This window comes from Lepisma saccharinum, chromosome 12 (genome assembly GCF_977018435.1).
Source record: "Lepisma saccharinum chromosome 12, izLepSacc3.1, whole genome shotgun sequence".
NCBI classification, from domain to species: domain Eukaryota; kingdom Metazoa; phylum Arthropoda; class Insecta; order Zygentoma; family Lepismatidae; genus Lepisma; species Lepisma saccharinum.
In genome coordinates this window covers 46,159,909-46,185,958 of record NC_139240.1, presented here as the reverse complement: position 1 = coordinate 46,185,958, position 26,050 = coordinate 46,159,909, and the positions used below count along the sequence as shown (strand labels likewise).

The following is a 26,050-nucleotide window of genomic DNA, read 5'->3' as shown; positions in this document are numbered from 1 at the left end:
TATGTGCATATTGCTCTCATTATTAATCTTGCATTTTACAATTCTTACAAGCACGTAAACACAATTTTTGCTGTTACATTTTGGGAGAACACACGCTCCCTTTATCACACATTTATTCTTAGTTTGAATAGAGTTACAGTTACAACAATGGAATGAATTTAATGTATGGGAGGCTTCATTCATTCCAGAAGAACACTGGATGAAATTAAATAATGAGAATGGCATGATAGACTCACTCTTTCACAAGTTGGGTGAGCCACCACCTTTTGAATGTAATGCTACAGAAGATTTGATTGATTGAGTTGATGTTTTAAGTCCACTTTATGCACAGTAACGCTAATCGGGACTGGACCTACAGTTTAAAGTGGGATCCGAACCATTATGTGCCTCCACCGGGTATCGAACCCGGGACCCCTTGGTTACAAGGCAATGACGTTACCACTGCACCATCGGGGAGGCCCTGCTACAGAAGAGATCGATAATCTTAGTGGAGAGAAGGAAGACTTGGAATTATCTGATGATATTTGGAATCCATACTTCCTGCCCATCACAACTACTATGAAACCTCTGCAAACATTGGCAACACTGGAAGAATTCCCTGTCATTGGTAAGATCATCACAGCATCCAAACTTGGTTTCTGCATCCATTGTCGTTCTTCCTCTGCTTCGCAGATTCATTCCTGTCGCGTCTTTCTCCATTCTACTACACCGTCTATGGCTCTTACCAGTTAATACCTTCACTTCACTATCACACTTTTACCTTCGTGAATTCCAAGGACTTTCACTATCACCTTCGTGAATTCTATGCACGAGCACTTTCAGTATTCACTAAATCGGGTATTACGTTTTAATTGCTGAAATAACTTTGCACTCAAGCCCCACGATTGTACCAAAATAACTATGCACTCGGGCCCCGCGTTGGTGTGCCAAAATAACTATGCAACGTCCCCCGGTTGGACACCAGTCATCACAAAGTTAGTCCGCTACTCCTTTAGTCGGGAACATGAGAATCTGCAAATCAACAGGGCTTGCTGGGTAGAAAAGAAACACAACACTGTTTTCAAAGTTAAAACGCAGTTTTATAAACGCGTATATTTCATAATCACTTACCAGTACAACACTAGAACATTCACTACTAACGTTGGTATATTCCTTCACATAAAGCGAAAGTCAAAGAACATAATTAATTGTTTACTTTCAACTTATCGGCAAGAAGAAAACTCGGAAAACCCAAAAACTATACTTCAATTCTCTCCGTTTCCAAGTTCTTATTATTCCTCACCTTCAATTGTTTTTCAAACTCAGTCTGTCGTCAGGTGAGAAACATTCAGGTTAGTTCACTTCCTCGGCTGAGATTAGAAAGTGACGTCAACACGAACAGATTTTGACGTATTTATAAACATATATAAAAGTTCCAACTACAACTGTATCAGTCTAACTATAATTGTCTGTGACAACTTGCACATTATTTGAAATAACAAACATTTTAAAAATCTTAACTTCTTATAAATATAAAATCTTAAACTCTCAGGTTCGTTACAATTGCCCCTCGTCTGGGGAAAATTTTTGAAGAAATTGTAATTGACAAATTCTGAAAAAATTTTGAGTATATAAAGAACATTAAAATATAGAGTTTATCTGCACAATTGAATGACTCAATCTTGGCTTCTCTTCATTTGACAAGAGCTCAGAAAGGACGTAGTTTACAGTATCCAAAACAGAATGTAATCTAGGATAGTTAATCAGCCAATAAGCAGTGAATTCAGGCAATGATTGATTCCATATATTTATTTTCTTCTCCAGAAAGACTTTGTAGAAAACTGTATAGGTTTCGATAAGCAATGAACTGAATCAGTACTTTTCCATAGCACTTCAAACTCAACACTCTTCTTGCTTCTGTGCTTCTAGAATAATGCCTTAAACACACCAGCAATATAATAACTCCTGCTTATAGGAATCAATCCAAATATTTACTATATGAACCTTCTCTGAGAGGTCTACGGATTTATACATCCCGATTCTATCCTCATCTTGGACCTTTCGGATGTACCGCACTAAATATATATCTGGAAAATCCTCCTTCATTTGATCAGGAGTGGTAACAAACAACACATCAACTGCCTTTTTCTTAATACTTATTTCTGCCTGGTGCAGGAAAAAGCATTCGCCATAGGAAGTCAGAACCAAAACCTTAGTGCTAAAATTCATGCCACTAATATCATGTTCTACTTTTCTACCACCTAGCACTATCTTCTTAAGGCTTCCGGAAAATAGGTACACCAGTTTCACATATGGATTTTTTTTTTTTCACTTGACTGTCTGAAGATATATTTTCGGTCAGCAAAAAGAATTTACATATTATCCTTGTATTTTACGTCCCGTCGAGTTCACTTGCCTAAACGAAGAGGAGACACTTAGAAAAGGTCGACGTTTGTTTGACATGATTGGGATCGCTGGTTGTGCAGAAACTCTCTAGTAGTCTCCACTGCTTCTTCCTGCTCAGAGGCAACGTCATGTCTTGGGGAGAAAGAACCACAATTGTCACCTCTACGTCGTGGAGAGTACCGTCTGAGCGGACTACGGCTACGTCGTTCTTCGTAACGCCATCTGTCTGGAGAATTAAGCTCTTGTTCTGGACGAGGTCTGTAGAAATTTCTCTGTCTTTGGTTTTGATCTCGGTTGAAACCTCTCCTGCCTAATCCTCTGTTGAATCTTCGAGGTCGTGAGAAATTTCCTCCTCGACTCTCTGAATCCATCTGGATATTCCGGATCTTAAAACTTTTATTCCCTGCAGCATCTTTATTCTTAGAGTCTTCCTTATTCTTCCAGGCATCAGGGTCATCATAAATATCGAAGTCCTTCAAGAAATGTGTCAATTCATCCACACTTCGTGGAGCGTGCGCCAGACAAAGATTCCGAATGCGATACGGCAACTGTCCAATGATCAAATTAAGAACTTCGCTCTCATTAAAATTGTCAGCTAGGTTTCTGTACGCTGCGTAGACACTCCAGGCAAAACTCTCTAAGTTGTCGTGGACCAGGCGAGAATACCTTCGGTTCCTCACAGCCGCTAGTTGTCTTTGTTTTGCCTTTTCTGATGCAAATTCATCCTTAAAGCGTGCGCAGAAATCAGCATAATTCACAAAGTTGTCCATATTACCAGCTAACCAATGCTCAGCCTTGCCGGTGAAAACCCGAGGTAATAATTCCAATCTATAGTGCTCTGGCACTTGCATTAAGTCGAAACTGACATTTAATTCACGCAGATATCTTTCGGCAGATTGAGCTTCGATATCGCCTTTAAACTTAGGAATGTTCGCGATATCAGCCATTCTGGGCATCTTAAACTCTGTTCTTCGTCGAGGAGAAAAACTGTCATTACTATCCTTTTCTCTAGGCCTCTTGCATCTATCAGAAGTTGTGGTATTACCGGGGAAGAAAGGGTTTGGAAGTACAACTGGAGGTTCATAGGAAGTAGCTTCTGGGTTCAGTCCTCGGATTGGATCAGGCAGTATATCGGAAGAGGTTACTGGTCGAATCTGCAAATTATGGATCTTTTCCTGCAGTTCACTGACCCTACTTATAATTGTAACTGTCTGTTCCTGAATTTCTTGGCGAAGAGATACTTCCATCTTTTTAGCCTTCTCATGGAGAAAATTAACCTTTTCTCCAGCTTCTTTTATTTCAACTTTCTGTTCTTGCACTATATTTTCTATGAGTTCTGTTCGTTCACCAAAGGTTTTTAGTGCTACATTAATAGACTCTACAGAACTCTTTAATTCTTGAACTCTCTCTGGAGGGTCACATTCAGATTCTCTTCCAGACTGGACAATTTCAAGGCAGGTTTCCATATTCTTCTTCAATTGATCCTGTTCCTTCTCTATCCGTCCTTGCCGAACTGTTAAGAACTCTAGCTGCTCTTCCACAATTTCCTTTACCCTTTCGTCCACCTTTTCAGTGACTTTACTACTAAGCTTTTCTATCTCTCCTCTGATGCTCTGTACCTGTTCAAGTTTATGTTGAGAGAATAGAGCCTGTAGCTCTGACCTTAGTTTTATATCTTCCTGTATCCTCCTTTCTTCCTGGTTTTCAATCAATGCACGGAAAATATCTAAGTCTTCTTTTCTCTTTCTCTCTTCCTCCTCTTTCTCTTTCCTTTTCTTTTCTTCTTCCTCTTCTTTTTTCTTTTTTCTCCTTTCCTCTTCCTCCTCTTTTTCCTTCTTTCTCCTTTCCTCTTCCTCTTCTTTCTCTTTCCTTCTCTTTTCTTCTATAGACTCAACCATGAGTTTAAAATCCATCATCTCCTTCTTTCGAACTTTCTCTATCTGAGCCATCTCTTTCTTACGCTGTTTCTCCTCCTCTATTCTTTCCTTCTGTCTCCGCTCCTCATCCTTCTGTCTACGCTCTTCATCCTCCTTTTCTTTCTGTTTTCGCTCTGCTTTATCTTTCATCAACCAATCAAGTAGCCAGTGATCTGATGAGGGTTTGGTAGGAACGCTCAGTTCTGGTTCTAGTGCTGACAAGCATGATGTGCATCGCATCTCTTTATTTGATGCCAACGTTACTTCCTGCCCATCACAACTACTATGAAACCTCTGCAAACATTGGCAACACTGGAAGAATTCCCTGTCATTGGTAAGATCATCACAGCATCCAAACTTGGTTTCTGCATCCATTGTCGTTCTTCCTCTGCTTCGCAGATTCATTCCTGTCGCGTCTTTCTCCATTCTACTACACCGTCTATGGCTCTTACCAGTTAATACCTTCACTTCACTATCACACTTTTACCTTCGTGAATTCCAAGGACTTTCACTATCACCTTCGTGAATTCTATGCACGAGCACTTTCAGTATTCACTAAATCGGGTATTACGTTTTAATTGCTGAAATAACTTTGCACTCAAGCCCCACGATTGTACCAAAATAACTATGCACTCGGGCCCCGCGTTGGGCGCCAAAATAACTATGCAACGTCCCCCGGTTGGACACCAGTCATCACAAAGTTAGTCCGCTACTCCTTTAGTCGGGAACATGAGAATCTGCAAATCAACAGGGCTTGCTGGGTAGAAAAGAAACACAACACTGTTTTCAAAGTTAAAACGCAGTTTTATAAACGCGTATATTTCATAATCACTTACCAGTACAACACTAGAACATTCACTACTAACGTTGGTATATTCCTTCACATAAAGCGAAAGTCAAAGAACATAATTAATTGTTTACTTTCAACTTATCGGCAAGAAGAAAACTCGGAAAACCCAAAAACTATACTTCAATTCTCTCCGTTTCCAAGTTCTTATTATTCCTCACCTTCAATTGTTTTTCAAACTCAGTCTGTCGTCAGGTGAGAAACATTCAGGTTAGTTCACTTCCTCGGCTGAGATTAGAAAGTGACGTCAACACGAACAGATTTTGACGTATTTATAAACATATATAAAAGTTCCAACTACAACTGTATCAGTCTAACTATAATTGTCTGTGACAACTTGCACATTATTTGAAATAACAAACATTTTAAAAATCTTAACTTCTTATAAATATAAAATCTTAAACTCTCAGGTTCGTTACAACCCCTTGGTTACAAGGCAATGACGTTACCACTGCACCATCGGGGAGGCCCTGCTACAGAAGAGATCGATAATCTTAGTGGAGAGAAGGAAGACTTGGAATTATCTGATGATATTTGGAATCCATGATTGAAACTTGACAACTTCATTTAAAAAAGAATAATAATAAAATACTTGTTTCACAGTTGAATTGTAAAATGAATTTTTTCCAGACATGTTTGTCATCATAATTTTTGCTTTTGAACCTTGTGTTTTTCAATTAAATATATAATCCGTTCATTATTATGAATATTCACTTTCACAACATTTTTTTTTAGCAAATTTCATTCTACACACGAAATCGAAGAGTTAAATGTAAAATTACGTTCGGCATCAAATGTATTGGGTGCTACAATCATGTGCATCTAGCCTTCAGGCTAAGGTAACAGAGGTAAGTTATTTCACCATAACAGATCTCCACAATATCAAACCACAGAAAAAGTTCATAAACCATACACAATTTTTCATTTTCTGGCGGATTTATAGTGTGGTAGAAAATGCTGTTTTTTGCTTACATTTATAAGTACACAGCATCTGGAGAAATTTTTGTTGCATATAGGAATTCTATAGGAAATGCCAACAAGACTAAGATCTATAAAATAATAGACGATAACCTCATCTTCAACAACCTTTCCGATAATTATGATCATGTTGTCAATGTACTTTAGTTATCAATCAGATATATGGACTGCAAGTTTTACTTTGATACTCTTTCTAATATTGAGTATTATAAAAGTGAAAATTTATTGAAATTCGAAGGAAAAATAATTTTGCACAAGAATCATAAGAATGAAAGAAACAAGTTTCTAAACTGAATTTTTTGGAGTGGAATCAAAAGAACCAAATCCAGAAGTGGAAGTAAACTGCTTGTTCACTTTGCAACTTTTTCTCTTGCAGAATCCAAAATGCACATAAATTCCAGATGATATGCAAAATTCCCTGATATTACCCTGTTTTCCAGATGCATAGCAACCCTGTTTTCCAGATGCGTAGCAACCCTGTTGTTTTTATGTGCTTGTAAGAACTGTAAATTGCAAGAGAAATAATCGTAGGGATGATAAGGTAAGTTTCCGGTGCACATTGCAGCATGCCATGAAGGCACATACAAAAGGGATGTTGAGGTAGGTAGTACTTCTTTTTTTTTTTGGGGGGGGGGGAGGCTGGTGTGATCAGCACCACACTCTGGTTGCCTTTACTTGTACCAGGGTTGTCCCCAGGTACCCACTTATTTGAGGCTCGGCAAATACTAGAGCTGCTTTATGCAGGGACAAGGCCCGGAAGACTCCAACCTCAGGTCGTCAGCCCAGGGAATAGATGCAAGTTTTCATGACATGGCAGATAGATGCCCTACCAGATAGACAGACCATCGTGGCTCCATCATAAGGATGAATAATAATTAATTGGTACTGTCAATAAATAACCGGATTAATGCCGTGAAAAAGCGAAATAAAGTAACAGAGTGATGAAATTTACGGGATATGTAGGACAGGTTGGGGTACGCCACATGTCTGCGAGACGAGTTCCAGACCACATCGCTAGGTGGCAGCACTGGCAGGGAAGGTGGTTGTGTATGTGTAATGTGCCTCCAAGGCCAGTCTGTCATTCAGTGAGGTGAGTCATGGCGTTCACAGTGTCAGTGGCCACAAAGGAGGCTCAGCGATCCGTGATACAGTTTTTGATGGCAGAGGGCAACACACCAGGGAACATTTACGAGCGTATGACTGCTGTGTATGGAGGTGAGTGCATGTCCCGAATACAAGTGTATGAAAGTCACACGGGGATAGGTCACGGCTGTAGTTCTCGGTCACTTTCTCTGGCAGGGTGATATCTTGCGAAACGAGGGGAGACCTGCAAATCAAGCACAAGTGGTGCAGCTTCTTGTCACGAGGTGTCATCCTACTGCAAGACAATGCATGTCCCCACATTGCTGGACACACTATGGACATCATCGCACAAATGGGTTGGGAATGCTTAGATCATCCCCTCTACAGCCCTGACCTATTCCCATGTGATTTTCATGTGTTTAGCCCACTGAAAGGCACCCTACGTGGAATCCACTTTGCCTCGGACGCACAACTGCAGGAGGCGGTCTTCCATTGGTGCTCACAGCTGCCACAGGACTTCTGGGATAGGGGCATCAAAAATCTGGTGAAGCGGTGCGATGCCTGCCTCAACAATGCAGGGGAGTATGCCAACCAGTATTAAAAGTTAAGTCCGTACAACATTCAATCCGGTTATTTATTGACCGTACCAAACAAATGTCTGATGAAGGGATACTCAGAAAGAAACACCCATCCCCGTGCCAAGACTCAAACCAGGAACCTAGAGTGGTGACATCGGAAGTTGACTTGTGCTCGGTCAGTGAGGTGGCTAAAAGAGGAACTCTCAAACCAGCTATACCAATGGGACGAGCTTCACGTACCAACTGCAAACTATCATGTTGTTTATGTGTGTGTGTGTGTGTGTGTGTGTTTTGTATTTTATTAATGTTTTATTCCAGGTTTTTCCTTTCTACAGATCATTTCACAGATCTTTGTCTACTAACCTACATGGGAAAGAATTCCCCACAGTGTGCTTATGTCATGGGTATAATAAAGTCATCAGTGTTACACAGTAGCAGTGATTGGATGTAAAAACTGGGGAAGCAAGGATAGTTTACTTGTTAGACAAAGCTTAATGCGGGGGCTAAAAGTAGGGGGGGGACCCTAATCGCTGCCACTGTTGTTACATATGCAATTCCCCTCAGAATCAAATAAAAAAAAAAAGTATGTCAAATATATCTGATACAGATATATTGGATCTGTCCCATACCTATTAAAAATACATATTTTGTAAATATAAAATCCAATTATCACACAAAACTGATGCAAAATTAACTTTGAATTTTGCATAATTTCCAGGATAATTAGGCTCCACATACAGGGATGGACAAAAATATATAAAACCCCTGCGAAGAAAAGCTGGAATTTTTTTGTAGCTAATAAGGTGCAGGACTGCCTTTAGCTTCCAAAACAGCCTGCAGTCTCCGAGGAATGCACAAATACAAGTTCTGGATGGTGGATAATGGGATCTTGCACCATTCTTCATGCAAAACATGGTCACAATCTTTCTCGGTGTCCATCTGTCTCTGTCATGCAGTGTACATTTACATCCACGCAGGTGTTTATCTGATGATGTCTTTCCGGACACACTATTACCGTATTTACTCACGTATAATGTGCACATTTTTCCAAAATTTTTGCTCCCAAAAACTATGGTGCGTATTATGCACAGAATAATTCAGACAGCCAACATGAAACCGTACATGGTCATTCCATGATTTTGTGACACTTGCATTGATTTTTCATATTTACGGAACCCTATCATGTTATATATCGTTGTAAAGCTTAAATCCTGCAGTTTCTGAATATTGCAACCGTATTCCATTCAAGATAACGACACTGTGAAAAGCGGTTGAAATAAGTTCATCACAAAATGAAGGAACGTTCTGATTTCTATGGTGCTTTGGATGAAAGAAAACATAAGGAAAAAGGAAACAATAATTGAAATGTATTACTGGCCAAATAATAATATATATATATGGAGTGTGTAAATTCCTTAGTGGAAGAAATCTTGTGCTGCTAACTGCTAGCTTGAAGGTCCAGAATGTGCCTTGAATAAATGTCATGTTAGTCATGGAAAAAGTATATATTTTGAAGTTCTTTTAGAAAAAGTAAAGAAGGAATGAGCAAAACCACCTATAAAAGTTTGAAGGCCATTTCACACAATTTTTCACTTTGTAATGTAATGTTCTGCAACACCAAGAAAAGCAGTGAAACTCTGGTGTAATTTGATTAATTGATTGATTGATTTGGTGTTTTAAGCCCATTTTTTGCACAGTAAGGGTAATCGGGACTGGACCTACAGTTTGAAGTGGGATCCGAACAACTGTGCCTCCACCAGGTTCGAACCAGGAACCCCTTGATTACAAGGCAACAACTCTACCACTGCACCATCGGGGAGGCCCTGGCGGAATTCGAGCATGCACCTTCCGTCACATGGGATGCATATCATCAGTATTTGTAGGGCGAGATAGAAAATAACTTCCTGAGCACTTCAAATTCATAAGGTAATTTTGATCTCCCTTTCTACTATTACAGAATAAATAAGGTGGTTAAAGAGTGAAAGCTTTGGGATGCTAAACACAGTGGAGGGAGAAGGGGGAGGTGGCATGGGTTGGAGACTTATTGTTTACACAAGACGATATTCTCTTCTTGGTCCACATAGCAACAGGTGACTCATTGAATAAGTGATGTTATTCACTCTTGATCAGCGTAGCAACAGCTTTACGACCTACAACTAAGAAAGCCATTTCTTGAAACTGGATTGTACTGCGCATTATATACGAGATATAATTTTTTGTAACTTTTACCCATCAAAAACCAGGGTGCGCATTATACATGCACGTGCACGCGCACTATACACGCGTAAATGTGGTATGTCATCATGATCTTGGATAGAGTTCCTCTCGATATGCCAAGTAACATGGCTACTTTGGTAACAGAGACCCCTGCAAGGCAGGCACCAACAATTTGTCCTCTTTGAAACACTGTCAGCTCCAACATGATTCAGTATCAACTGCACTGCATGCTATCTACAGTGCAACTGTTGAATCCTACCAGTCCGACAGGGTCCTATGTCACGGCGCAAAACAAAAAAATGTTGCAATGCGTCGGATTTCAAGTGGAAAAATTGCGACGATATCACCCATATGATGTCGCAGTGTTTCCATATTTTTGTCCATCCCCTGTAAGTGTACTGCAACATTTTTGAGGTCTCTGTGAAAGACTAAAATGTGGGAAAAGAATCGGCTGCTATCAGTAAATAAATTTCAACTTACACTCTTCAATACCCGCATCAGCTTAGCCCTACAACGAACACTTAACTCAAATCCTTTCAATTTCTCACATTTATCGATTAAGTTCATCAATATTGATATCTTAATTGAAGCTCGTGTTAGATCTCGAATGTTCGCTTTCTTTGTGGATATGCAATAAAATAAGGAAACACATGATAAAAAGAAAACTTACTCCTAAAGTCTTGAATTTTCCTGACGAAACTCCAGTGACATCTGCTGGCAATGATTTAGTCTCGAGTAAATCTGACGTACTCAGAAATTCGTCACCTTCTGAAGATGAAGTCATACCAGGTTTCTTAAATAGCTGAAACAAAGAAACAACAATAAGCATTCTCAATTTTATATGGTAAACATATACACTGTTACTACAAATCAGAATAAATGTGTATCTAGGAAACTAAATTTCTTGACCCTTGCAAAAAAAATTGGTAAAAGGATGTCATAGATCTGTAGATCGCTGTGCTTTTATTATTAAAAAATAGGCAACGAACTTAATGGATGCAAAAATATGTAACACTACTATAAAACTATAGGCTTTGTACAGACAATTAATTTTTCTGTAATGACAACCAGTGGAGATGGTGAGGGAGGGAAATATTTTTTAAGTGAAGCAGGAAATTTAATTTAGCCCTAAATGTCACAAAAATATAATTTATTCACCTACTTTTTTATGATACTGGGGAGGGGGTGAAAAGGGGAACAGGTTGGTCAAATAACGGTACTCTGGCATTATCACTACCGACAACACATTCCCTTTATTTCTAATAGGGATGGACCGATACTGATACAGTACCGATATAAAATTTACCGATACCGATTAACGATATTCTACTGATCCGATATAAAATTAGAAATGGTCCTTGAAGACCCTGAAATTTTCACTGATCTCCGTAATAAATGTGTGTTTTGAGCTGATTGCAATGCAAAAGAAATTGAATATTTTGACATTTACTTTTTCAGAAAGTAGAGCATGGAGATTATCCATAAAAATTACAACAAAATGGCAGAATTTTGCACTAAATTATAAGATATTTATCGATATATCGGATCGGTAAAATAATCGGTAATTTTACCGATACACCGATATGCCTATATCACGCGATACCGATAGAGTAACGATTAATCGGTGCCATCCCTGATTTCTAGGACAGAAAAACTGCAAGTAAGTGAAACACATGCATGGCTGGTGTCTTGAAATGTCTGCAGTATGGAAAAAACAAAAGCTTTAAGGATTCTCTAGTTTTATGGTGCACTGTTCTCTTCAAAGGAAGATGACGGTAACGTTTCTACCTACCCTACTACTAACAGCTGGTACAGAAGTGAAAGTTCCCATGAATTCTCCTTGACTATGAACCATAGACACGGAATCTCTCCCCACAGCTCTTTCAATTTCAGGTTCAGGTAGGGTAGAAATTTCGGAACCTGTCTGCTTATTAATACTCTGTTAAGTAATGAAAAAAAAAAGAGCTAAAAATACAAAAAAAGATGCATACAAAAACACAAAACAAACCAGTAAAAAAAACTGGTACAAAATATAGAAAAAAATAATGTATTCAAAATCAGATAAAAAAACAATGCAAACATTCTTATAATGCACTTGAAAACAGGTATAGACTATTTTTGTTCTCGCTCTCATTTGCTGACAAAAATGTAAAAAGGCTATTTTAATAATACATGTCTGACAAATGGTGTAATGATTCCTTATGCATTTAATTACAAAATTTAGCACAATTTATGATGTACCATAAAATAGTCACTATTGAAGACAATAATTCAACTTTTTGAAGCACTACATGAGCTGCATAACACCTGAAGTACATAAACCTTTATGATTTTAAATATATTCAAGCATGATATATGAAACTTTTAAAAATCACACTAGAATTATAATTATACAAACACAAGCAGGTTGTAAACAACCTAGTATCCTATGATACTAGATACAGAACAAGCTTTACATCTTTATTGCATACCTATGAATAGAGCCCGGATCTTTAGGTGCAAACGTTTGACTGTTTAGGTGCAAAAAAATGTGCCAAAAAACACCAAAATCGGTGGGTTTAGGTGCAAAAAAAACAACAAGAAAACCTTAAGTACATTCATGTATATCACATAATTCTTCATTTTAAACATTACAAAGAAAGTATGGTGAGAAATGAAGATATACTTTGATTCCGTATACACTCAGCATAGAGAATCCTTCAGTTTTTACCTTCACTCATCCCTGACACTGGTTTCTGAATACAAAAGGAACGAGTTGTACTGGATTACGTTGGTGAAGTCAAAGATTAATCGTTTATGAGTCAGGAAGTTTTTGTACGTGGAGAATGACCTCTCCATGTCAAGACACACTAAGGGGGCAAACTTCAGAAAAATCCTGTCCTCTAATGATAATCCGTCACCATTTACAACTTGTAATATGTCAGGTTTTCTGGCAAAACTCTTTTCCAGTTTGTGAAGAGCAAATCCTTCAAGACTGTTCTTCCTTTCTGTGACCACGGAATGGGTCTATATGGCAATATACAAGATGCGAGACTCCACGTATGGAAGCACCCAACATTATTTTTTTGTAGGTGTATCACCTAAAGGTCCGGGACTCTATCTATAATAAATACAAAAATATGAAGCAAGTAAAAATATCACAATGGTTATCTCTTGCAAGCAAAGAAGACATCTTATAATTTCCCTCTCCTTCCAAAATTCATGAACATTCTACTAGTCAAAAGACTGAAATAAATACAGTGGAATCCAGTTTTCGTTACTTGATTTTACATTTTTCTGCATTATACATTCAATTTTGATGGTCCTAACATAGCGAAATGTCATAAAATTTTATTCGATTTTACATTTTCCTGCATTTTAAGGTTTTTCAGCTTGGTCCCCTGAAAAAAGTAAAATCGAGGTTCTACTGTACTGAGGTGTTAATACAGAATGTTTGATATGGGCATACTACAAATACAAATTAAGTCACTGCAATGCTTCAAACTCGGTGATGCCTATGAACACAATCAAAGAACTCGTAGATGACACTGTATAATAAGCACTGATTGGTGTGTACTGGAATTATTCTACTGTATTGTCAATACTGTCATGTGTAGTCTTGGATAAACTGAAAGAAACTTCGACCTTATGTTTCTTTAAGTTTGTCCTGAGTTTTAGATCAATGTTCAAAAAGGCACCAAAAAATAATGAATTGAAGACATTTTTAAGCAATACTATATTAGCACCCCTAAGAATTTAGAATATACTTAGTTCACTCAAGCCTTACCAAATCTGTTCTTGCACTTGGCGGCTTGCCAAGTTCAATTTCCAAGGCTGAAACCTTATTGTACAGAAAGTCGATCTCATCGTTCTTTTCCTTCATGAGCGTATCTACTATAACAGCATAAGGAAAGAGGTGACCGCCTCCACCCTAAAAAGACACAACAAAAGAAACTTCTAAGAATCAAATACACTAATACACTCACAAGAATAAAACACTCTATTTATGCCACTTCTCGCAATAGCTGTGAGAAGATAAGAACTGGAAATGGATTAAATTAATGAAGAAAGAAAGAATGAAATGTGCATGCCTTACTCAAATTGAGTTCTTAAGTCCATTTTATGTAGAGTAAAACTGATTGAGACTTAACCTACAGTTTAAAGTGGAATCTGAACCACTATGTGCCTCCACTGGGTATCGAACTCAGGCCTCCTTGATTACAAGGCGAAGACGATATCACTGTGCCATTAGGGTGCCCAGCCATTGCATTGGTGTGTAGAATTTCATAAAAACAAAATTTCCTGGCATTTTTGGTTTTTCAGAGCAAGAACTGAAATTTTCCAGACAAGATCATTAGAACTATTAGTGTACATAAACATGACTGGAAGGTTAGTACAGAAGGGAAGCAAATAAGTATGTCTGTATGTAATACTTCAAAAGCTATTGATTAATGATTAACACTAGAATGATCTTTTCTACAAATTCATAACAATTACATTGCAAACAATACATAATTACAATAAAATTACAGAAAACTATCTAGCAAAAGACATCAAAAAATGCAAGAAAAGTATTAAATACCAGTAACCACTTTTGTCGTAGATTTCTACATGAAAACAGTTGAAAACATGGCCCTTTCTTTAGGAGTATTTAATACACAATTCCTATTGTAACTACTGGTATAACTCAGTATATCAAACTGAAGTATAATTAGTCCACAACAAATATAAAACTACTACTTGTGCCATTTCTTTCTTTGTTCAAAATCCTACTTTTATTACACTACTTCAAAAACGATGTTTCCAGAAAAAGAGTAAACTTCCCAGACAATTCCCGCAAATTCCCTGGCTTTTCCAAGATAATTACCAGACTGGTAATTATCTACAGTTAAACATTAGTGTGCAACAAGGGCTAGACTAACACAATATGCAGTAAATTTTATTTATTTAATTTTTAAGTGGAAATTTGACCAGTTTCAGCGGTTGTAACAAAACAATGGTTATAATTATAAATACATGAAAATCTATTTCACTGTAAGTACAATAACAATATTTAATATTCTCCTATTTTTTTTGCATTTTGTATGTTGTTTTATTAAATTCCCTAACATTTAAATCAAAGCTGACTTCCCGGAGTCTTGCTGACTTTACCTGGTCCAACATTCATAATGCAGACCAACCAAAACAAGACCGACTCTCCAGTCTTTAGGACCCACGGTGACTCAGTCCGTAATGTGCCTGACTGCCATGCTGGAGACCCAGGTTTAATTCCCCGATGCGCTGTTGTAAGGTTGGAATTTTATTCCTACACAAAGCAACTATAACCTCTAATAAATTGGTAACTGGGGACTACCCTGAGTGCTGGCAGGAGCATGATGCTGATCACATTACCTCAATAAAATGGCCGAATAGAGAATGTGCCTATGTGCTTTAATGATGCAATGAGTTTTAAGTTTTTGACAAACACAAAATGTGAATTAACATGTAATGTTTATTTTTCTTGGTTTTGAAAGGTGTGAGGTACATTTTTCTACCATGAATCGTCACAAAATGATGCAAAATGTGAAATAAACTCTTAAACATGAGTTCACGTACTAACACAACACTTACTAACGTCTGAATTTTCCTGTGAGTTATGCAAAATTAACTCTGCTGTAAAAATGTGAGAAGCAAAAAATTGACTCATTTACACAGGACTAAAGTTATTATTCTGTAGCTACATAAATATGCTGTTAAAATGTTGTGTAATTGAGTCAAATCAAATTTAGGATTACATTCATCATTTTAATACGATATGCCATTTTATATATCACCTTTGATCGCAAAATACAGTGTGTCTTAAAATAATGCTTACACTCTTTGAACTATTAAAGATGACTTGACTGGACTCCCTGCATTTGAAGCTGCAATGTCTATGTTGAGGATGTGTGAGAGCATATAGGCCTACAAGCAGTAGTAATTAGTGTCGTTACATATCTCTTGTTTTGTGTCATTTTCGAGTTACGTTTAGCTAGGTAGCCTGGCAGGAAATATAAGGAATGTGTTAACTTCAGCGCCAGCTCAGCGAAAAGCATTCGCCAGTTATTGCAGAAAAGAGTGGGGTGATATGCAAAGTAGGCGGAGCCTAAATGGACAGGATGGAAGTTGAATCTGAAACAGGACAGTCGAAGATTAGCTTGAAAAAGGGTTGGTCGAGACAGTTTTATTTGGGAGTTTGGAGATAGAAGAGTGGGATTTAGATTTGGGGAAACGACAGGGAGTTTTTAATATTGAAAGTCAGTTGAGCTGGATAATGAAAAGTGAACAGGAATTTAAGAACTTTATTTGGGAGTCAAGTGCTGAGACGCTGAGAGACAATTTAAGAGACAAACATCAGCAAGTGAGTAAGAGTAAATTTGGAGACTCTTTGATCTATGCTTCAAGAACGAGACAGGTAATATGCTTTTCTCATGCCAACCTTGCCTTTGCAGTCTTTAGGTCATTATAACCAAAAACAAATGAGTTGCCATTCTTTTAAAGATACTATAGGTTAATTCATGGTGGTTCATAGGCCTAAACAACGGTTACACCGAGCGCCAACTATCCATGTGGTGCGCAAAAACAGAAGCCCAGTTCAGACACCCAAGAAACAGAGATAACCCGAACCAAAATCCTAAATCCAAATGGATCGCCTTTCCCTACCACCCCACCACATCTGGAAAATTTGCCAAGGCCCTCAAACCCTTCAACATCCGAGTAGCACACAAACCCATATCCCAAATCGGAAGGGCACTACCCAACTTCAAGAGATACTACCTACCCAAACTTGCATCCCCCGGTGTCTACAAGACCACATGCCAATGCCACAACACCTACATTGGCAGAACCATCCGCACCGTCCAAGAACGGATTAACAAACACGTAAAAGATGCCAAAAACGACACACCTAAATCAGGCCTCTCCCAACACCTCCACTCCACTAACCACACCATCTCCTCCATATCCATACTTCACCCAACCGGCTCTGTCATAGAAAACACCATCAAAGAAACCCATGCCATCATCCAGCAGAAACCAGCACTAAACCTGGACAATGGACAAGCACACCCAACTTGGCACCCTGTCCTCAGAAAGATCCCCGACCTGAAAAAGAAAAGATGCTATGCACATACTCGACCCCCCTCCAGCCACGCGGGGAACAGGAACGGCACATTACCGAGCAACACTGCCCAGCCCCCCAACCCCCAACTGACAACGCCACCGGACAACAGGAAGCAGACCATGCAAACTAAGATGCGCGCGCCAGTGCTGCCGAATGGGAAAAATCGCAACCACCGCCGCCCGGGAACAAACAATGTAGTGACGCGGTACCATCTCCGCTTCAAACGCCGTACCCTTTTGTGAATGAAGACAGTGGATCTTCGAAATTAATAGGATTGAACCATTAAATTGTGCAATGCGGAAGTACGAAATCTTCTAAATTTCACGTAAGTAACTATAGGTTAAGTTACTTAGGCACCTCCCGCAGTTAGCAGATGCAGTGAAGCAAGTCCATCCGAGCTACCAGCTACCCCCCCCCCCCAAATGGTAAGAGCTACATTTATCTAAGGGCTCCTGGTTCGATCCCTGAACCTTTAAGGTTCACAACACACACCAAGAGTGTGTCACAATACAGTGTACACAAAATAGCAGAGGTGAGAATTTTTTCTTTCAAGAAATGTAAGAAGAGATGAATATCATCCACATCTCCTAATTTGACAGTTAAATTACTACCTGTAGGGAACTGTGATGAATGCTGTGTACACCACAAAGACACAGACACTGAGTGACATGGGACATGCAATTGAGACAACTTATGCTTCCCTTCCCGTAGAAACCGTATCTGCTGTTTATCGATCTGTTCAGATTGCACATAATGTATTACTGCAAATGGTGGTCATTTTCAACATCTGTAACTTTAAGGTATGCAACACCAAAAGAAGTTCGAGCTTGCCGTTATTAGTGTTCCTGTTATTGACTTTCAAAGAATGTAAACACTATTTTAGGACACTCTGTATGTCCAGCTTTTACACAGAAATATTTTATTCACCATAAATATGTGGCTCTAGCAATGAACTTTATCTCATCTTACACTAAGTGAAACTATACACTAGCGTATTTTCAATGTTTAAACACCACACAAAAAAGAAGGACAAGAACATCACTATTCAAAAAAATACATACACCTTTGGATGCCCCGTTTATAAGCTCTCTCATGAACTGCTTATACTCTTCTTCCTCACTGGTCCAAGCTCGAGCGTCTGTGCACGACACATAGCTTTTCATGCGACCATCAACCCTCACAGGGGGGAAAGCACGTGGATATCCACGATAGTGATGCTTGTTAGAGATGAAAGCCATTTTTTTAACTGTAGATAATTTGGTTACTTCAACAGAAACAGAAGTGGGGGTTTCAACAATGGAAACCCAAGCATTCTACCTCACATTTTGCTTGTGGCTAAACCACCCAAAATTAAACACTTTTGCCATGCTTGTTGCTGGTAGATTGGGCGACTAAGTCATTTTATGAGAAAAAAATGGAGATGTTAACAATTATTAGTCTTGCAGTCACCATGGAAACAGTGAATTTGCAACAATTGCACTTGCTCATAGCAATGAACAACAATACAGTATGTACCAGAAAACTCAACTTTAATTGAGAATTCAATGATTTACTTTATTTTTACTTTGTTTTTCTGCCACTTTAGGCTAATTGCGAAGATGATGATGAATGGTAAAGAGACAATCACGTACACACAAAGACAGCACACAACATGGGCCTCACAGAGGATCATACTGGCCATTAGCCCAGATGCCAGAGCCTTCCTAGCCTGCTTAATGCAGTCCAGGGTGTACTATGTGGAAGAGAGGTTGGCATTGCAAAGGGCACCTCTTACCCCCACATAATTGATTGATTGACTTGGTATTTTAAGTCCACTTTATGCACAGTGAGGCTAATCAGGATTGAACCTACAGTTTAAAGAGAGATACGAACCACTACCAGGTGTATAAGCTTAAATCTGCTGTTTTGTAGTCAGAAAAACACATGGTTTGTTCATAGAAAAAAAAAGGTAAAGTGCTCCCCTGTGCTTAGCACCACACCATGAAGGCGTATAGGGGGTGTGGGGGTAACGCCCCACACTTTATTGATCCGGTCATGAGTGGGGGTGATGTGATCAGCATCATGCCCCTGACCACCTTTACCCCCCAGGTACCCATGTCATTCGATGCTGGGTGGGCACCCGAGCCGCTTTCAACGTTAGAAAAGTTCCCGGATTTGAACCAGCTGGGGATCGAACCCGGAACCTTGAGCATGGTAGTCAGACGCGTTACCGACTGAGCCACCGTGGCCATTCATAGAAAGCAACAAGAAATTTATTCAAAGTACTTGCCCTCGCGAGCTACACATTTTGCCACCTCTCGGGCAATTTGTGGATACCACACCAAAAAAAGTCCTTCTCTTTCGAGGCAAACCACTCATCAAGCCATTTTCGGACGTCTGCATACGAATCAAAGTGCTGCTCAGCGAGGGCATGGCCCATCGACGAAAACAGATGGTAGTCGGAAGGGGCCAGGTCTGCTGAATAGGCGGGATGGGGTAGCACCTCCCAGTTGCGTGTCTCCAAGTAGTTTTGGACCAGTCTTGACGTGTGTGATGGGGACTTGTCGTGGAGGAAAATCAGCTTGTCATGTCTTTGTTGATAATCCGGCCATTTGTCACACAGAGCACGGTGCAATTTGATCAGTTGTTGGTGGTTGCGGTGGGCAGTGATAGTTTCACCAGGTTTCAACAGCTCAAAGTAGATGATACCCTGTTGATCCCACCAAACACACAGCATCGTTTTCCGGCCGAAGCGATTTGGTCTCGAGGAAGATGTTGATGGTTGGCTGGGATCAACCCACGATTTCTTGCATTTAGGATTCTCGAAATATATCCACTTTTCATCGCGTCACAATCCGATGCAGGAAAGACTTTATTTTTTGTCTGGCAAGCAAGATTTCGCATGTGTATTGGCGTCTCTCCAGCTGCCGATCGTTCAATTCATGCAGTACTCATTTTCCGATCTTTTGAACCTTTCCCATGGCACGTAGACGCATGGAAATGGCTGCTTGAGTAACACCCAATTGCTCGGCAAGCATCTTTTGCGTTTGGGTATTGTCCTCGTCCAAAAGAGCCTGCAATTGATGGTCCTCAACCTTCCTGGGCCGATTTTCACGCTTCTTGTCGCTCAGGTCAAAATTGCTATCTTTGAACCGATGAAACCAATCCCTGCACATTGTTTCCGATACAGCACTGTCACCATAGGCCTCCACAAGCATTCGATGTGATTCGGCAGACAATTTCTTAAAATGGAAGAAGAAAAGCAGAGCTTCCCACACATGGTCTTTTTCTGGCACAAAACTAGACATGCTTACCACAGGAACACTGTCTGTTGTTGTCTGCACGTGCTGACAATGTGCACTGATTTGTGTTGGCAGATGTCCAACTAATACAAACACCAGGTATGGCGTGCCCATGGTAGCTTCATACGCTCACTATGAGCAAACAGCAGATATAAGCTTATACACCTGGTATCGAACCTGGGACCCCTTGATTACAAGGTGATGATGCTACCACTGCATCCCAGATAATTGAAAAGTGTGGCACACTGTTTCCATCAACATACAGTAATCTTTGAACCTATATAACATATATACAGAGCATTCCCTGATATTCACTACGAGGCTCGACGACACGCGGCCCAGCATTAGTGATTGTCTTTCCCGGAGAACGGGGTCCGCGACAGTTGCATGCTACAGTCTGTTTTCTTTTGTTTTTTTTCGCTCTCCCTGCCTTCGCTCTCTTTCCCTTTCTGTTGACGTTGCAGACTGATGCCAGTATAATCCTCCCTCGGAAGTTGTGTTGTGTCGTGCCCATGTGTTGAAGATTATGGCTTAATATGGCACCACAAAAGTTTACATTACAACAAAGGATTTATCTTGTCGAGTGTTACTTCGGAAAGAGGAATTGTGGAGAAGTGTGACGACGTTTTGCAACGAAATTTCCTGCTGTCCCCATTCCACATAGTACTATTAAACCTCGTAAAAAAGTTTAGAGTGACAGTCAGTTCTGAATAAAAAATAAAGTATACAAATATAATCCGCACACCATCCATGAGTTAAGAGAGAGTATTGTATGAGAAATCGGAAGAATTACAGTAGACGAACTTGCATGTGTAAATGCTAATTTTCTTCGGAGATGCCAGGAATGTGTTTTGCAGCAGAGGGGCATAATTTTCAACAGCTTCTGTAGTCAACGTTAGTACACAATATGAAAACTGTAATTTTAAGAGCCGACTCTAGCGACTGCCGTGGATCCTATTCACCAGGAAAGACAAGCGCTGACGCCAGGCCGCTTGCTGCCGAGTCTCGTAGCGATTGTCAGGGGATGCTCTGTATATCAGCTATCAAAATGGTAGCTCAATAACACATTAAGACAGTTACTTTGATCCTGAATTTTGGATCAACATCAATATTCCTACTATACTGCAGGACATGAAAATGGGAGCTGCCAGGTCAAGTGTCTCCCCTCTTCAACCATCACCCGGTGGCGTTGTCGTATTTGCAGTTTCATCAGAGATTCGGTAAAGTGGGCTTTTACTATTACACCAGAGCAACGAGGGAAATGATTAGGTAGGCATAACATCAAAAATCAAAGTAAGAGTATTACTGCATATGTCTGTTTCTTTTCAAATGTTAGCTATAATTTTGGAAATGGCAAGTACTATTAATTTCAAACAAGTATAAAGCATTAAAAGGGCCATATATAATGTGGAAGGCAACGAACCCCCCTTCCATATGTACGCCATGAAAACACTACACAAGAGAGAAGTATATAATAGGATTAGATGATTGACTGATTTGTTGTTTTAAGTCCATTTTATGCACAGGAAGGCTAACTGGACCTATAGTTTAAAGTGGGATCCGAACCACTGTGCCATGTGTCTCCACAGAGTACCGAATTAGATGAGTTTGATAAGGAAGTAGTGCCTAGGTCTCTCTTTAGTTTTTATGATCGTGGAGAATATCTGCATGCTGAAAAGGTGAGACTTGATTTAGCAGGAAAAATAAACTCTCGAGGTTCAAAAATATCTGTGTTACGAATTTTGCTCATCTATTTTAAATGTTTGTTTTTTATTTGCTAAGAGTTTCTATTGTTCTCCTCTGTCACTTGATATATTTAAAGAATAGTATAAAATAAGTATATAAAATATCAAGTACATACGAAGTATAAAATATTGTAATCCGAGGGAGAAAGCATCAACTCATCAACTTAACATGGCAACAGCACCGTGGCTACACATGACCTCAAAGCTTTCATGTCCTGCAGTACAGCGCCAAGCAGATACCAGTGGCATTGGTACACGAAAGTATCTGTTGGAGTTTTTGTATACAGATATCAACTGATAGTTTTTTTGTAAAATATGCAAGTGCTGACACTTTTGCAGTCTAATTATCACAGAAATTATGCATAATATCAATTTATTTTGCACCAAGATTGTGTGAAAAACTGTATTTAATGATTACATAGCAGGTATTTTAAATATTCTGATGTAATTCTTGAATATTTTGAAGCAAAAGTCTGGTAAATAATCAATATTTTGAACAATATTCAAATGTTACAATTTTGAAGCATTGGTATCATCATTGGTTCAAAGTAGTATTGACTCAGTATTATCTATTTTATTATATTCAAAGTTTCAGATACAGCACTTTTAAGGCCATTTTACACTGAAAACTCTAACAAATAACAAGAACAAGTCAAGATGGTTTAAGGTAAAAACAAGAAAGGTTAAATATAAACATAAGGCATAAACAAGGAAACAAACAAAGTTTTACATATTCATTTTTAGGGAAGATCAGAAAATGCTTTCAGAGGCAAAAATGTCTATGTTTGTGGGTAGTTTATTGTAGAACTGGGGCAGCCTGTGGAATAGAGCGCGCTGTATAAGGGAAAGCCTAGCGGTAGAGTTGTGGAACAATTCAGTGTTTCGGGTGGATCGAGAGGGAACTCTGAAGTTGAATTCTGTAAGAAGAAATTCAGATCTTCATTTCCCATTGATGATTTTATAGAAAAATTTCATATCGGCCATATCGCGTCTGGTCTGCAGTAACTGAATGTACTAATTACGAGGGTTGGTGCATAAATCATGGCACAAAAATTGGACACTGTATCGAACTGAACAATGTAAGAAGAATGCAGATCATGTGTACCATGGGTTCGTAGGGAAATGCCAAAAATAAGAAAAATATATTGGCAGTACAAAAACAAAAAAGGCACACACAAAGCAACCTACCAACACTCAAAGTAATCCCCCAGTGTGTCCACAACACATATTGTGGCTCTATTTTTTGTTTTTGTACTGCCAGTGTAGCCTTGCAACTAATACATGCATGTAAAAAGGTACTATTTTTCAATATTTTTTTTGGAACTTCCCTACCAACCCCTCACACACATGACCTGCATCCTTCATATATTGTTCAGTTTCATACAGAATCCTCTTCCATTTGTATATCTCAAATTTTTGTGCTGGTCTTGCAATTTCACTAAAAAAAATACTTGCCATGTGATGTATTAGTTAAGATATATATACTCTAAATTGCAAATTCCTTTCTTCTCATTAACACATCAAGTAGAGTGGTAACTTTCTTGTAACAACTGTCAATTAACAAAAGCAATTCTACAAGGCATATTGTACATAGAAGAACTAAATTGGGAAAATTCAGGTTAACTAATCTTACCTCAAGTTCATTCTTTTCTTCTTGCAGTTTCTCACATTCCTCCTTCAGTTTTTCTAGTTGACTGCTTTCATCTTCCGATCTCTCCCGATACTCCCTCTCCTGGGCTGTAAGTAGTCTCTGCGTGTGCTCCAACCACACAGAAAGTTCCTTCACCTGCAAAATAAATGGAACGATCCTGTATGCTTAGGGCCATATATTTATCGTGAATAAAAGATCAGGATTTCAGTCCAAAAACTGAGAATGTTTAGGGATCAAAAGTGGCATAAAAAATGGCATTTCAGTGTTAAAATGGTGAATAAAAATCCTAAATTTTATTTAACGCATTAACTGTGGCAGAGCTATATATGGACTCTCCAAAATTGGGCCTTTTTTGCAGAGCGGCTATATATAGATGGTATTTCAAAATTAATGGTTCTTGTAATGCAGCAAGTAATTTTTATAGACACCACATTTTCGTGCTATTATTAGTCTATGTGGGCTATTGGCAATCAAAAAATCCATTGCTGATGCTTTGTCAGTTCCTGAAAAATATTTATTTGCAATATGGAATTAGACGGCGGTGTTGTAGTTGGTAGGGTGTCCGACTGCAATGGGGGAGACCCAGGTTCGATTCCTGCGGTGGATGTTCTGAGGTCAGAATTTTACCAGCCTAGTCCCCACATAAAGTGGCTCACACAGTCTCAAATCAATGTGTACCGGGGGGCAATCCTAGAGGCTACAGGTGGCCGGAGCATGGTGCTGATCACATCACCTCCAAAATGTCCGTGATCGAGAATATGTAGTGGGGATGTGGGGCACTACCCTCACATACCCTAAATGTGCCTTCAAGGCATGGTGTTGTATGCAGGGGGAACCTTACCTTTGACCTCACCTAATATGGAATGTTTATTTCCAGCAGAGTCTAAATATAGAATGTTTTCCTTAGCTGCATTTTGTGGCAAGTCTTTTTATAGTTAGTTTTTGCATAATTTACGATGACGCGAATTTGCGGTTGCATTTATATATAGACAATTTTTCTTTTTGGTCACACTTCTCTTCAACGTTGCCGCAGGGAAGGGATTAAAACTATACACAAAAACGTTTAATTTTTAACAGCACATTTTATATAATTATTAGTGTATTAAGTTTATTCCCATGCAAGGAGCTTCTCAATTGCAGAGGAAATTATTAAAGTTTTTGTGATATTGCATAACTCACAGGATAATTCAGACTTCCGAAAGTTGTTGTAAATCAACTCTAAATTTTGTGTTTAAGACTTTCGTTAACATTTTGCAGTTAACTTCATGAGAAAACATGGCAGGAAAATGCTCATACCTTTCAAAAACATGAAAAATGAACATTACAGTGTTATTTCACATTTCGTGTTTCTGTGAAAAATTAAATATACGTACCTCTGCGTATACTGAAGCCTGGTGATCAAGCAATATCAGATATCCACAAGTTACTCATTAAGATTTTAGTTGCTTTCATGTATTTGTGTACGTAGTATGGGTTGCAAAATGTCAATGATGTTACAGGATAGCTTCCAGCGTTATTTTTCCTCTCAGAACAGACTGTCTCACATCCCTGCAGCATGCATTTGGAATAACTAATTCGCAATGGTTTCGCTTAGTGCATCACAAATTTCCTCATTCATCTTTTCTTTTTGCATGAATCACATGACATGGGTGTTCTTTGCGAGTGTCCCTTCATCAATTCCATCATATCATCACTCATCATTGCAATTAGCCAAAAGTGGAAGAAAAGAGACACTAAATAACAAAAAATAAATTACCCTGCTTTATGCAAAATATTTCAAAACAAAAACAATCATAATATATGGATTCTTACCTTCTTATCTTTTCTCTCGATTATCTCTCGAGCTGCCTCTAGCTCATGCTCCATTTCTGTCAGTCTCTCGTGCAGTTCAGACGTGGCCTCACTCTGGGTGTTATCCATCCTACGGCGGTGCTCATCCAATCTTGACTGTAAGGAGGATATCTGGAGTAACTGCTCTTCTAGTCGCTGCTGCAGCACATCTCTTTCTGCTTGTAGTTCCTTATTTAAAAAAAAATAAAACATGCATATATTTTGTTGCCAGTAATTTGCACATTCCTATTATAGTAAAAACTGCATATCCCGGAACCTCTATAAGGAAACCTGTAAATACAGGAAAAAATCCCCAGAACGGACAGATTTTATACCTGAAAATGACCTGCTTAAGGCGGAAACTTCCTTAACGCAGAAACGGAACACCACTTAAAGACCAACGAGATGTTTTTATTCTC

The 26,050-nt window shown here is 38.9% G+C and overlaps 2 protein-coding genes across 9 annotated transcripts in view; both read right to left on the bottom strand.

Moving 5' to 3' along the window:
• LOC145996040 (uncharacterized) overlaps positions 1-26,050 on the bottom strand; it is a 577,368-nt gene that overhangs the window by 62,212 nt on the left and 489,106 nt on the right. For 7 of the 8 annotated variants that reach the window (XM_083132243.1, XM_083132249.1, XM_083132245.1 and 4 more), the window contains 5 exons: positions 25,614-25,820; positions 23,784-23,936; positions 13,771-13,914; positions 11,797-11,943; positions 10,675-10,806 (listed from right to left, as the gene is read on the bottom strand). In XM_083132243.1, coding sequence (XP_082988369.1) covers positions 10,675-10,806; positions 11,797-11,943; positions 13,771-13,914; positions 23,784-23,936; positions 25,614-25,820 — 783 coding nt within the window. The remainder of the gene's footprint in view (positions 1-10,674; positions 10,807-11,796; positions 11,944-13,770; positions 13,915-23,783; positions 23,937-25,613; positions 25,821-26,050) is intronic. The other variant, XM_083132247.1, reaches the window with a different exon arrangement.
• LOC145996551 (uncharacterized) lies at positions 176-7,500 on the bottom strand. The gene is made up of 3 exons (XM_083133052.1): positions 7,317-7,500; positions 3,431-4,234; positions 176-195 (listed from the first exon to the last, which is right to left on the bottom strand). Exons 1-3 carry the CDS (start codon positions 7,498-7,500, stop codon positions 176-178), a joined length of 1,008 nt encoding a protein of 335 aa, XP_082989178.1.

Bases quoted from the DNA above. Each gene is read 5' to 3' on its own strand.
- LOC145996551 (XM_083133052.1), bottom strand. From the start codon at position 7,500: ATGACACCTCGTGACAAGAAGCTGCACCACTTGTGCTTGATTTGCAGG. The intron at 4,235-7,316 runs GTAAATGTTCCC...AAGAAGAGGAAG, and splicing joins TACACAGCAGTCATACGCTC to AGGAAAGGAGAAAGAAGGAA. The intron at 196-3,430 runs GTAATACCACAA...AATTTCATCCAG, and splicing joins TCCAAACCCTTTCTTCCCCG to TGTTCTTCTGGAATGAATGA.